Below are 13,445 nucleotides of genomic sequence, written 5' to 3' on the forward strand. Positions count from 1 at the left end.
ACCTGGGGAATCTTAAGTGCACACAAGCTGGCCTCCCCGCACCTACCCACTCAGCCTGGGACCCACACTAAGTCTCTCTTCATTAAAGCACACACCCTAGTGAAGAGAGTTGGTCGCAGAGTATCTCAGCTGTCTTCTAAAGTTAATAGTGTAGAAGAATGTTCTAGAATCTAAAAGATTATGAAAGCCTTTGGTGATCCAAGATCTAATGAAACCAGACTATCTTGAGCACAGGTACAAAGCAGGTAGCCCTGACTACTGGCCATGGGAAACCCCAGGGCATCACTGTGGCTCAGGTCATGGGTGACTGGAAGGCTGGTGGTCTGTATGAGTCCTCTGAGATGTTGACATCACATGTCTTAAGTTGTCCTGGCAGTGGGATACCGAAACAGTTCACACACAAAAGAGCTGTCCAAACAGAGAGCATTTCTTCATGACAATTTGTTTTAATTAAATACAAACAAGGAGGAAAAATAACAAAACAAAACAAAACAAAAAAACAAGGCACCATGGCCCATTCAAGTATTTTGCATAGATGTACAAATATTGTAAACAATCAATAGGAGGACATGAGAGGAGAGGACTATTTCCTGTGAACAATCTCCCAAATCAAAAGAAAATTCACATTTGCCCTGGATCCCAGACATAGACATATACACAGTCATACAAGAGGATATTGGGTGCATGACTTTGGGGTGCTAGGCTCGGAATTTACAGAACCTCTCCTTAGCAGGCTTCCCTGGGGAAGGGGTACCTTTCCAGTTGGTGTTCCCTGGCTTGTGTGTGGAGGATTCCTTTGGGTGTGTCATTACATGCATTTGACAAAATGACTAGCCTCCAATTTTAAGAATAGAAGTCTCACCCCCACTTTATCAAATAAGGAAGTGAATTGAGCCCAGGGGAGACACTGAAGGATTATTGCAGTGTTGCAGGGGGTTATTGCAACAGAAGGGACTGTTGCATTACAAAGAACACTCAGACACTAGCATCTACAGTGTCTTGGAGCAGGGGTAGGGAGGGGCTATTCTCTTACTGGTGGAAGTCACCAAGGCTAGAAGGAACAGAAAGCAAGCAAGGAGTTGTAACTTGGACGGGATTAGCCCAGGCTACACCTCTTATAGAGATGGAGAATTGAGGTTTACAGGTCAGGAATGGCTTTGCAGTTCTAAGGTTGGCAGGCAGCTAATCTACTTCAAAAAACATTTACAGCCTAGGCTGGAGGATGTAGCTCAGTTGTAGAGTGCTTGCCTATATACACATGAAGGGCTGTGTTTGAACCCAGGACCACATAAAGCATGGTAGCACACACCTGCAGTCTGAGCACAAGTACTCAGGAGTTCAAAGGTCATCCTTGGTAAAGTGACTTAAAGGCCAATCTAGGATACATGAGATCCTGTCTTCATTTTTGTTTTTCTAGAGGGTTTTTTTTTTTCCTCTGTGTGGCCCTGGCAGTCTTGGAACTTCCTTTTTAGACCAGGCTAGCTTCAAACTCGAGATTCACCTGCCTCTGTTGGGACTAAAGATGTATACCACTAAACACAGCTACAAACCTTCCCTCAGCCCACCAGAGCCTTGGCTTTGACCTATTCTAACATCTTCTGACATCTCTCTTCAGTGGCTGGGAACAGAGATGCCTTAAACAGTTACTTCTATTCTTGCTCACATTCTATGCATAAGAAAAGGGCTTTCAGTCTCCAATGCCCTCACAGACGTGGGGTAGGAAGACCAAAGTGTTCGGTTGCAACCGCCCCCTCCTCCTCATGTGGTAATATTCTTTCATTTCCTAAGTGGCAATCCTGTGAGACAAACCCTGTCCTTGAAGTCTAGATACACCTGTATGGGACCCTTCACAAAGCAGATGGGAAGGGATTCCTGCCTGTGACAGCCTCGCTGGCCTCTGGAAACGAAGCCTTGAGTGAAGGTGTATGTGGAGCAGCTGCCGACATTTCTACCAAGTTTTTAAAAATCCTGTCCTCTTACACTTCACAGTATAATGTCATGGGATGGAGGTGGTATCAAAGTGATGAAAAAGAAAAAAAAACCAGAAGTGATTACCAAAGAGCAAGGATATGGGTCTTTTTCTGATATGGTTCAAGGGACAGAAAGTGGAGGGTTTCTAACTCTGTGGTGACAATCGGGGTGGCCTGGAGTCACCGGCCACTTGGTAAAGCACACAAACGAGAAACTGATATAGGACATGGACCGAGGCCTCAGAGAGTGTGAAGAGCACGGTCAGCCTGAAAAGGAGAAAGGTGCTTTCCTGAGATCTTTCTACCCCAGGCCACGTATGTCATAGCTCCCACATGTCTACAATCCCAAAGCTTACTCTGGGAAGAGATATAAGGAGGCCTCGGGTGGTAAAGGGGAAGTCAAAAGCTTGCCTCTTCCTCTGGAGGGTTCCAAGAGCTAACAACTGCTTGCTGTGGTGGCAGGAAGGCCCCTAGAGAGCCCTCTGCAGTGCCATTAGCACCTTTCTGGGGGTGGAAGATGGCCTCTCAGAGGCCAGGCCCAGCAAATGTGTAAGAACTGTTCTAAATAGCGGAGCACCAAGCAAGAGAAGGTCCACCCCAGTCCCATTCCCACCTTGTCAGCATTTTCCATGACGATCACCCAAGGGCAGTAACCAGGAGAGACCCGATGAAGTGCGTAATAAAACCCTAGTTGAATAGAATTTGGGGAACCCTGCCCAGATCTGGTTCACCATGGCTGTTGACATCAATCTGTTCAGAGTCAACAGTCCCACCTCAGAGCTGACCACTAGGGAGGGGCTGGTGGCCCTGTGTATACAATACTAATAGCCAGGATGCCAAACATGTCAGTCCCCCTCAGTATAACTGTGGCTGTCCTAGAGAACCTTACTTAGATATAAGTCAGAAATAAGGAAGAGGTCCCTTATTCTGCTTGAGGCCGTAAAACACAAGTACATGCAGAGCTGTCTGCCTGCCTGCATGTCTGTCTCCCTCATTCTCTCTCTCTCTCTCTCTCTCTCTCTCTCTCTCTCTCTCTCTCTCTCTCTCTCTCTCTCACACACACACACACACACACACACACACACACACACATGCCCACTCGGCTCAACGCTCTTGAGATCCAGTGCAGAAAGTCCAGTGGTGACCCCATATGGCAGGATCCTGATTTGTAGGTCACCAGCAAGTCAGGACTGCCATAATTCACCACCAAAGCACCATAGGATAGGGATGCTAGAAAAGGAGGAGAAGGTGACACATGGAACACTGGGGATGGATGGATGGATGGATGGATGGATGGATGGATGGGTGGATGGATAGATGGATGGAGATTCTAAATGTCCTTAGTGACCTTTGGCATCACGGCTCAGAGGGGACACAGGTTGACCACCCCACCCCCCTGCTGTCTACGCTACTTACAAATAGTACCTGTCTGAGTCAGAGTGACCCGTGTAAATATGGGAGTGGGAATGTGAAGAAAGGCAGGGGAGAGGAGCATGGCTTATCACATGCAGCCAGATAGCCAGGAACAGGCACCTTGACCAAGCCCCTTGGGGCAGGGATGCAGCAGTAGCTTCCTCAGCAGCCTGGGATCCCAGAGGGAGGCCAATCAGTGACGCTCCCGTGTGTTCCTGCCAGCATAGGACCAGAATGGGTACCTTCTCCAAGCTCCGCATAGGAGGACCCCAGCTCAAGCCTTCCCTGAGCATCGCTGGTAGCTCTTGGCTAGTGGGCTGAGGGAGAACCTTCCCCACCCTCCTCCCTGTGCTTCCCTTCCCTCCCCGGGCTGTATATTGCACAGGACAAACACTTAGGAGCCATCGGCTATGAGTCCCCCTGGGCCTCAGAGGAAGCAGGAGGCACTAGGGTAAGAAGGGAGATTCTGGGGATGAGGGACGTTCCAGAAGGCTGCCAAAGCTTCAGGATGGGTGAGCAGGCTTCTTTCTTCTGGACCTTCCATGGCATCCGGAGTCTTCAATCGGAACAAGAAACTTCTCGACACTTCTAGATCTTGGAGCTAGTTATTGCTCCAACCCTCTGTGATCGGTACTCGGGTAGCTGGAAAGGAAAAAAAAAAACGATATGACCTCAGTGCTGGCCAGTGGGACTGTGGGCAAGTGTCCTCTTGCTCAGAAGTCTGTCCCCGAGGCTGCATTCCAGGGCCATTGGCCCTTGTAGTGAGAGCAATTGTGTGGCCACCCCCAAAACTGGAAACTTAGCCCCTCCCCTCTTCCATCAAGTTTCAGTATGGTAGTTCCCTAGTGCTTCAGGGGATCTGGGCTGGCAACCAGCTTTCTTGCCTCACCCCTTCTGACCCAACTCCCCAGACTAAGCCGAGGACATGGCAGCCAGAGAGAAGCATTAAGGAAAGGGACATATGTTGACAGGCTTGTATAAACTAATGGCTTTGATCTTCAGAGCAATGTCATGGAGTTGGTCCCTGCTGCTTCTCAGGCCTTTTTAAAAATTACCTTGAACCACCTTGCCGCCCAATCTTAAGCCTTCTTTCTTATCAAGAGACAAGGATTTACTCAAGGTGGCCTATCTGTTCAGGTGCCAGCGAAGCCACCAGAGCTTAGGCTTCCATGTGACGCTTTCATTCTCAAGGAAATTCAAACCTCCCTTTGCTCATGTAAGGTTCAGCCAAATAGACCTCCAAGCGAGGCTGCTTCTGTTCTAGAACCTCAGTGTGGGGCACGGGACTGCGTTCTCAGCCACACACTTCCTCGCTGGTCCTTCTGGGTCCTTCTGTGGACTCACCTTTGGAACAGGCACTGCTGGAGGCCTGGGGGGCTGAGGACCAGAAGTAGGGGGCTGAAGCAGGGAGGCGGCTCCTGACCTGGGACCGGTCCTTTGGCCTGGCACCGGATTGGCTGGGAGTGCCTTCTGAGGTGGTCGAGGCCTAGAGAAGTCCTGGAGGAAGCAAGAAGTCTGACTTGAGGGTCTCCCTTCAAAAGAAAGTATGCCTAGTATCTTCTGGGTCACAGCCGGATTGTTCCATTTCTAAAGGACTCTCCTGTGTGTGGGTCTAGTTTATAATGTAGTCACATGCTAAGAAAAAAATAAGATCTTTTTGGAAAACAAGTTGGCTGCCTATTAAAATGAGAGTTATGGGCATGGCATGAGAAGGCACACTTTTAATTCCAGCCCTCAGGAGGTAGAAGCAGGTGGGTCTGGGAATTCAAAACCCTGTCCCAAAATTTAAAAGAAAAAATTGAAAATGTCTTTTCCTGGTGTGAAAAATCCCACTTCCGTTTGACAATGTTAGAGAGGTGCAGAAGGCTGGTTTGCAAGGATGTCCCTATGTACACATGGTTTATAATACCAGAGAACCCAGAAACTTCCAAAATAGCCCACGGTGGGAGAAAAGTGTAAACTTATCCAGTGATGTGGGCTACAGTGTGTATAAAGAGTAAAGTAGGGGATCTGGGCTAATGAGGACTGTCAGCTGCGAGACAAGCTGACATGACCCCGACAGAGGAGCGTATATGCAAAGCAGACCACCACATCCCTGCCTAAAGCCAATGGTAATGAACAGATGTGGGTGGACATGACCCAGGAAGACAGAATGAGTGGTATGTGTATGTGTCTGTGTGTGTGTGTGTGTGTGTGTGTGTGTGTGAGAGAGAGAGAGAGCATGTATGTGCGTGCATGTGTGTGAGAGAGTATGTGAGTGTGTGGGTGCGTGTGTGTGTGAGAGAGAGAATGTGTATGTATGTGTGTGTCCATGTGCATGCACATGTATGTGTATGTGTGTGTGTGTGTGTGTACATGTGGCTCCCCTAAGCCTAATTTTTAATTAGTTTATTTCTCATCATATCTTTTATCCCTATTAACATAAATAATTTACCAGGCTTTTATTTCCTGTCTCTAGCCATCTCTGACTAGAACTGAAATAGAGGTGGGGCGGGGCACCTTTTCTGTTTGATTCATGGAGACATTGCAGGCTTTGGGGAGCACTCAGACTCAGGAAGTAGTTAACTCAACACCAGAAACATAAATAAATGAGCTAATCAAACTTCTCAGAACAGACACACATTTCTGTACTACTTAAATATTTTAGTATAAAGAATTATTGCTGCTGTTTTGAGCCAGGGTTTTTCTACATAGCCTTGGCTATCTTGTAACTCTTCATGTAGATCAGGTTGGCCTTGAATTTACAGCAATCCACCTGTCTTGGCCTCCCAAGTGCTGGGATCAACAGCATGTACCACCACACTTGGCTAATCGTATTATTTTTAATTATGCACATGTGTGAGTTTATGCCCTGCATGTTCAGGAGAACATGATGAGGATCTGCTAAACCACGCCCCTCCAAAGGCAGCAAGGCCAACTTTATCCAGTGAGCACATTCACATTCGTTAGGTGTACCTTCCCTGAGCATGCTCAGTTTAAGGTCATCATTTACAAAGATAATAAGAGCTGGCCCATTTTGGGGCATGCATGGCTCAATGTCATGGAACAGTGTTTAAAGTGATTAAGTAGGAGTGATCTGGGTATGCTGAGCTTGTACCGGAACATTTCAGATGCAGTCGATCCGTCCCCTGCGTGGATTTGTATGTGTCATCCTGGCCCCACACACAGGCACTTGAGAAGGGGCAGTTTCACAGCACAGAACCCAACCCAATACCCTCACTGTCTCACGCCCTAGGGGACATGCCAACTCTGAAGCGGACCATGGAGTGGTCGTGAGCAGAGAAACTCGGCCCTGGGGAAGCCTTTGGGCCATACCAGGAGAAAGCAGACACAATCAGTTTTAGAGGCCACTGCCCAAGAGATGTCCATGTCTTCACTGGGGAACCTGTACCAGAGTACACACGCTAAGCAAACAGGCCACTCTGTCACAGCTCCAAGTTGTGAGTACCAGCTACACAGAAGGGGACAGTCCAGACCCATCACCTCCCAGAGACTCCCTCAGGCAAGCGAGGCATCGTGGTGCACCCTTCAGTAAGATCCTCAGCGAGTGGGAGCTAACGAGTAGATACACGTTGTGGGGCTGAATACGATGGGAGAGGCCCAGGGCACTAAGACCAGCCTTACTAGGTGGGAGAAACCCCTCGGGAGGAGTGTTATCTAAGGTCACAACTGACGGCGAATAGGAACAGGCCAGGCAGAGGTGTGTGTGTGTGTGTGTGTGTGTGGTGTGTGTGTGTGTGGTGTGTGTGTGTGTGGTGTGTGTTTGGGGAAAAACAGCATCTGCAATGACCTGAAGAGGACCAGCTCTCAGGGAACCAAAAGAAGTTAATTTGGGGTTCAAAGTGTGTGGAAATCAAATAGGAGAAAAGCATCACTTTAGCGGCTTAGGGATGATGATGATGATGATGGTGATGATGATGATGATGGTGATGATGAATAGTAGTAGCAGCAGCAGCAATAAAAGTATTTTGGTTTTTCAAGATAGGGTTTCTTTGTATAGCCTTAGCTGTCCTGAAACTAGCTGTGTAGAATAAGCTGGCCTTGAATGTAGAGATTTGCCTCCCTCTACTCCTGAATGCTGGGATTAAAGGTGTGTACTCCTACCACCTGGCTGGGAAGGTTTATTGCTAAACCTCTGGAAGCCCATTGGATTTACCAGAACAAAGAAAAGATGATCAGATCCAATCAGTACATCACATCAACGCCCCCTCATTGCTGATGGTCTGCTATGGGCGATGTCCCCAGCCTAGGGTTGGCGAGAATCCACTTACCTGGGACACTAGGCAGTTAGGTGCAGGGGGCATGGGTCGGCTTGGGGGAGGCCTCCTGGCTGACTCCTTTCTTTCTATTCGAGCCCCAGCTTCTGGGGAGCTCCCAGCAGCCCTGTTCAGATGTGGCGGCAATGCTGCAGGTGGCGATTCAACGCGCAGGTAGTCTGGAGGGGGCCGGGGAGGAGGGTGGGAAGGCTTCCGGAGGGATTCAGGGGTGTTAGTCACCTGTATAAAGGAGACACAGAGCAGCTGAGATAAGGAATCCTCCCTAAGTGTGTGTCTCAATGAGGTGACCAGAGCCTCATCTGAAGGCAGAACTTTCAGACATGTTGACCTTTGGATTCCAGGCTTCAGAACCAACTTCAAGCCCCAAAGATAGCTTTCATTACCAACCCCGTGGGCACACATAAGTACTGAAGAAAGCCTAACAAGGATCAAGGGAACTCAGTCAAGTTCAATGGTGCAAAGCCCTTACCTTTCGCTTGCCCTGGGGGGTCTGCAACTTGAAAGTTGGGTTGGCATGGCCAGTTCCACCATTCTGAGATACCCTGAAGGGACAACTGGAAACAAGGAAGAGGGGACATGGGGGAAGGAGTGTTCAGTGGTGTGTGTAGACTAAGCAAATCCGACCCAGGCCAGCGGACAAATCTAACCCTCCTCTGAAGAAAGTGGGATAATCCTCTGAAACCCATCTCCTAAATAATAAATAAGCACACATACGGCCAGTGGAGAAGCCCAAGGAAGGGCTTCTGCCTTGCACAAGCAGACCCCTCCATCCCAATCAGGAGACAGAATATCACCAACCATCATGTACCCTGACCCCCACTGGCATGGATAACAGAAGGATGCAGGGCAGGAAAAAAAAATCCCTTCCCATGCAAGTACATTTAACAAAGTCTAGAGAGCATGCTCCATCAATATCTCAATGAATTAATCATTCGTCTTCTTGGGTTAATGTCTAGTTATCTCTGTGACTGATTGAGCTTGTCATCCCTCTCTGTCGCCTCAGCTTCCTGCACTTTAAAAATAAGATAAGTTAATCAGGCAGGGGACGGTAAATAGATTTTATGTCATACCCCAGTTTGAACTGGCTAAGGACTTTCTATTGGGAAGAATTCAAGTTAATGGCCAGGCTCAGTAGAAACCACTTACAGTCATTACCTACTAATGTCTGCCATGGTGATTGAGCAGACAGAAGGGGTGAGGGTGGCATGTTCCCTGCCTTCATTATCCCAGAATTAGACCCATAACCACCAACCTTTCCACAAGGGCTAGGCACAGCACCCTGTCCCACCTGAACTGATGCCGCAGCTTGAAAGGGAGAGCCGAGGGCTTGCCCAGTTTGTGGCTCTGTCTGTAGCAGTGACACAGTAGCACCAGAACTGCCAACACGAAGAGAGCTGAAAACACCCCAGCGATCACGGGACCCACGCCTGCCGGAAGTCAGCACAAGTGAGAGAATTAGAGGCCGATCAGGCTACAGTAAAATGACAGAGCCTTTGTTCCCCTCCAGGTATTTGATTCCCGCCGACTTAGTTTAAACAAGCACAAATACATGTAACGCGCACATCATACTCTATTGGTGTCCTAATACTAGCTGAAAGAGCCAGGCCCACCCACGGGCTTTTAAAGACAGTCCCCATGACCAGCTGCAGAGATTTTTCTCAAAGCAGTTCATGGACTTTCATAAAGTCAGCCAGCACCACGATTTTCCTGGACACAGAGCAATGGCCAGAAAATACTGGTTGAGACATTTTAGGACTAGAATTCTCACCCTGGGCCCTCAGACTCATGGTTGGGTCCAAAGCCCATCTCAACAGTTCCTGAGTCATAAATGTAAATGCACACAGTGTGCCTGCATCACTGAAGCTCCCCTTGCTCTGTTCATGGTCATTGCATAGTCAGGCTCTTCTTGTCTGTTTTCATTTTGTTACAGCCCAGACTGGCCTCAAAGTTGCAGCAGCAATTCTCCTGCCTCAGTCTCCTAAGTGCTGGGATTATAGATAGGAACTACCACACCCAGTTTTTAGCCTTTTTTTTTTTTTTAAGTACTTTTGCTATTATTCAAAGACACAATCTGGGAACCACAGGGGTCAAGCCCCTGAGACCACCCCTAAGAACTGTAAAACTTGCCTGTTTTCCCATTTCTTAACCTTTATTTAACAAAAGGTAAATTAACCAATACAATGCACCCCAAGATTGTGATTATTTCAAATGTCCCTAAAAGGACTAATTAATAGTTACTACCTCCAAATAATTGTGACTATCCAGTGGCCTCAGTCTCCCTTAATATCTACCCCCGCCCTTTTCTCCTCTAGTAAAAGGACAGAAAGGCGACTAAGCCCAGGCCCCATAGGAAGACCTGCCATCCTCCCACTCAGCGTCTTTATCTTGGCTCCTCCCTGTAGGAGAGTGAAGCCAGCTTACCTTGGACTTTGTGCAACGGGCAAACCCAGCCTATGGCCCACAGTCCCCATGGATGGCTACGAACGCAGCCCAACATGTTTGTAGACAACGATGCCATATTGCAAAGTCAACAGACTAGAGGCTCCTGCCAACCTACCCCTTATCCCCATGGTCTCCGCCTCTCTCACAAAGCAGAACACTTACTCTTAGGGGGCAAAGGACCACTGTCGACGCTGCCACCATCTCCCGGGGTGTTACAGAAAGGTGGAGCCCAGCCAGGGAAGCAATGACAGTTCTTGTTGTTGTTGCAGACCTAGAGTGAGGGGCCGCAGATGCATCAGCACCCAGGAGAGCTGTGACCTCCCACAGGGCAACACCCAGGAGCCCAGACCTCTGCATACACACACGTACCCCGTGGCCATTGCACTTTTTCCCACAGCCTTCCGTCTCAAAGAAGGAGGTGTTCCTGCACTGCCCCTCGAAGCAAATCTGCAACATAGAAGAGCAGCCATCAGTGGAACACAGGGGCATGGCGGAGGCTTAGGGTATGGGAGGTTCGTCCTTAGGATGAATGGGAACCCCAAAACATAGCTGGGGGTTATATATTCTAGTGATAAATGCAAAAGGCCTCAAAAAAAGATTCAGTGGGTAACTGAAATCTGCTGTTGTCTTTGTGATTAGGGAAGGAGTAGCAAACACTGCTGAAATGTTACATTCAACAATTAGGACACGTTTATAGTCTAGCGTCATGCTGACTATATTCCATCCAACAATGAATGTGGACTAAGTTTAGGATTATGCCTAAAAATAATGATTGTGGCAGGAGCTTACTTTCAGCCGGGCATCGTACCATGGGTTTACTCTGTGTTTATAATTTAACACAATTTAAAGCATGGGGTTGGTGGCGTCATTTTCCTTGGGTCTCCCTGAAATCTTAGACCTTTTCTCTCCTCCTCCTCCTCCTCCTCCTCCTCCTCCTCTTCTTCCTCTTCTTCTTCTTCTTCTTCTTCTTCTTCTTCTTCTTCTTCTTCTTCTTCTTCTTCTTCTTCTTCTTCTTTTTCTTTTTTTGAGACAGGGTTTCTCTGTGTAGCCCTGGCTGTCCTGGAACTCACTCTGTAGACCTGGCTGGCCTCGAACTCAGAAATCTACCTGCCTCTGCCTCCCAAGTGCTGGGATTAAAGGTGTGCGCCACCACACCCAGCCTTAGACCATTTCTATGGTGATAGCAAATGACATGCATGACAGTGATGCCTGCATTTACATGACTAGGTCCATAGTCATAGGTGGGATGCTATTATTCTGAGAGCCGGGCATCACTCCTCCGGAGCCCACACTTCTCAGTCTCTGTCTCTGCCTCTTGGTTTCTGAGTGAGGTTAGGGAGGGACTCACATGGTTGTGGCCACACTTGGTCCCAGTCATCACCAGCCCTGGATCCAGCATGTCACCTTCCCCTTCCTCCTCCTCAGGACCCCGGTAGACGTGGGTGCCCCGACAGTGGATCCGCCTCCCGTTCAAGGTGATGGTGGTGTCAATAGATACTGCATTGGATTCCAGGGGCCGGGCCTGGGTGCTCTGGCATTGAATCTTCCCACACTTGGCATCCCTGGGCCGGGAAAGAAGACAGGATCAGAGGCTGGGGAAGAGCGGGGACATTGGAGAGCTTCAGTCTGAGCCAAGTCAGCAGGCTTCGGTGGAGCAGGGCAAAGGACCAGAGAGTGGGCTGGAACCCAGCAGTAGAGACCTAAGGTAGACTCAGACCCAGAAAAGGGGCAGGTTCCTTGTGTCTCAGCAGACCTAAGCCAAGAGCTCAACTTAGGATATCCTAACCACAAGGACACCTGAATGACATGAATAATTGGTCATCTTTGTCCCAAAACCATTCCCCAGGCACTCCAAACTAGGAGCTGGGTCTCCCTCTGCCTCCCCATTCTTCATTGTTCCCAAGGTTGAGCATTTTCAATCCCTGTCAATCTTCCCTCCTACACAGCTTCCCTGACTTACATTCTTACCCCCCCCCTTTTTAAGACTTATTTATAATTATATGTAAGTACACTGTAACTGTCTTTAGACACATCAGAAGAGGGCGTCAGATCTCATTACAGATGGTTGTGAGCCACCATGTGGTTGCTGGGATTTAACTTCAAAAGAGCAGTCAGTGCTCTTACCTGCTGAGCCATCTCACCAGCCCGTGTGTGTATGTATGTATGTGTATATATATATATATATATATATATATATATATATATATATTACTCCCTTTCTATCCTGGCCTATATGACACAGAGTCCCCTCACTGCAGCATCCATGGGAGGGGTCCAGATCATCCAGCGATGCCTTTATATCTCTCAGGATCTAGTTCCTGCTTTCCTCTGCCCAGGCTCATTTTTCTTGCCACCCCCACCCATGTCTTCCCACAAATTTTGGCTTACTCTCTATCAGCTCTTCAATTGCTCCTTTTTCTCTACTATCTCAGCCTAAAACACTGTTTTACACACTAGTGCGACTCCTCCCCCATTCATTTAGATGGCTGCTCTAGAACTCCAGGCCGTTAACTGTTACACCAGTTAACCACATTGCTCTAGACATTCAATTCAGCACCTTGCATGTGGTGAATCTGAAACAGTAGTGGGCAGAGGAGCGAGTGGGTGGCTGGAATGAATGAATCAGAGCTAGCTCTCAGGAACAGGCATAACTTTAGCACTCTGCAAAAATGATCCAAAGAGCCGTCTGGGATCCACAACGTATAGATGCTGGAACATTGTCATCTCAGATCAGTCATCTCCTGCCCCACTTTAAAAACAAAGACGGGATTTCTATATGTAACAATCCTGGCTGTTCTGAAACTTGCTTTGTAGACCAGGCTGGTCCCAAAATGACAGAGATCCACATGAACACCTGCCTCTGACTCCCCGGTGCCGGGATAAAGGCATGTCCAGCTACTCTGTCCTGCACTTAAGAGAGTCTCCAAAGCAACCATGATCAGCTTCCTAGGAAGCAATACTGCCCACTCCTCTTTTTCACTTCCTTAGACCCAACTGAACAACGATAGCATCACCAAGCGACAGGTAGAGAACAGAGAGAGGCTTAAACTGGTGTGTTTAAAAGCCAATGGTAGGCTATCCACACCAAGTCAGGTGGGAAATGAAGAGGTCAGAGTGGGGATCGCTTGGTCACTCTTCCTCCCACCTGGTCAGAGCTGTGGTCCTCACCTGGGGCTGCACTTCCTGTATTGGCCATTCAAGCCCTTGCCACAGTTTCCATAGGTGTCACCAGCAGCATTCACCCTCTCAAAGCAAAGATCGAGGGCAGGCCGGGCTCCTAGGTATGCAAGAAACATCTGTCAGTGCATAAGCCCACCAGAGGCTCCCCATGACAGAGCCAGCT

The 13,445-nt window shown here is 48.5% G+C and overlaps 1 protein-coding gene across 3 annotated transcripts in view; it reads right to left on the reverse strand.

Annotated features, from left to right (window-relative positions):
• Positions 1-1,419: 1,419 nt before the first annotated feature.
• Positions 1,420-13,445, reverse strand: part of Adam19 (ADAM metallopeptidase domain 19) — a 90,987-nt gene continuing 78,961 nt past the window's right edge. For all 3 annotated transcript variants that reach the window (XM_021177258.3, XM_085830089.1, XM_085830088.1), the window contains 9 exons: positions 13,271-13,379; positions 11,451-11,664; positions 10,472-10,549; positions 10,265-10,373; positions 8,949-9,087; positions 8,130-8,214; positions 7,655-7,879; positions 4,728-4,880; positions 1,420-4,025 (listed from right to left, as the gene is read on the reverse strand). In XM_021177258.3, coding sequence (XP_021032917.1) covers positions 3,972-4,025; positions 4,728-4,880; positions 7,655-7,879; positions 8,130-8,214; positions 8,949-9,087; positions 10,265-10,373; positions 10,472-10,549; positions 11,451-11,664; positions 13,271-13,379 — 1,166 coding nt within the window. In that variant the 3' untranslated portion in view covers positions 1,420-3,971. The remainder of the gene's footprint in view (positions 4,026-4,727; positions 4,881-7,654; positions 7,880-8,129; positions 8,215-8,948; positions 9,088-10,264; positions 10,374-10,471; positions 10,550-11,450; positions 11,665-13,270; positions 13,380-13,445) is intronic.

The sequence above is a fragment of the Mus caroli genome, unplaced genomic scaffold (assembly GCF_978045245.1).
Source record: "Mus caroli unplaced genomic scaffold, Mus_caroli_1 scaffold_13, whole genome shotgun sequence".
Classification (NCBI taxonomy): Eukaryota; Metazoa; Chordata; class Mammalia; order Rodentia; family Muridae; genus Mus; species Mus caroli.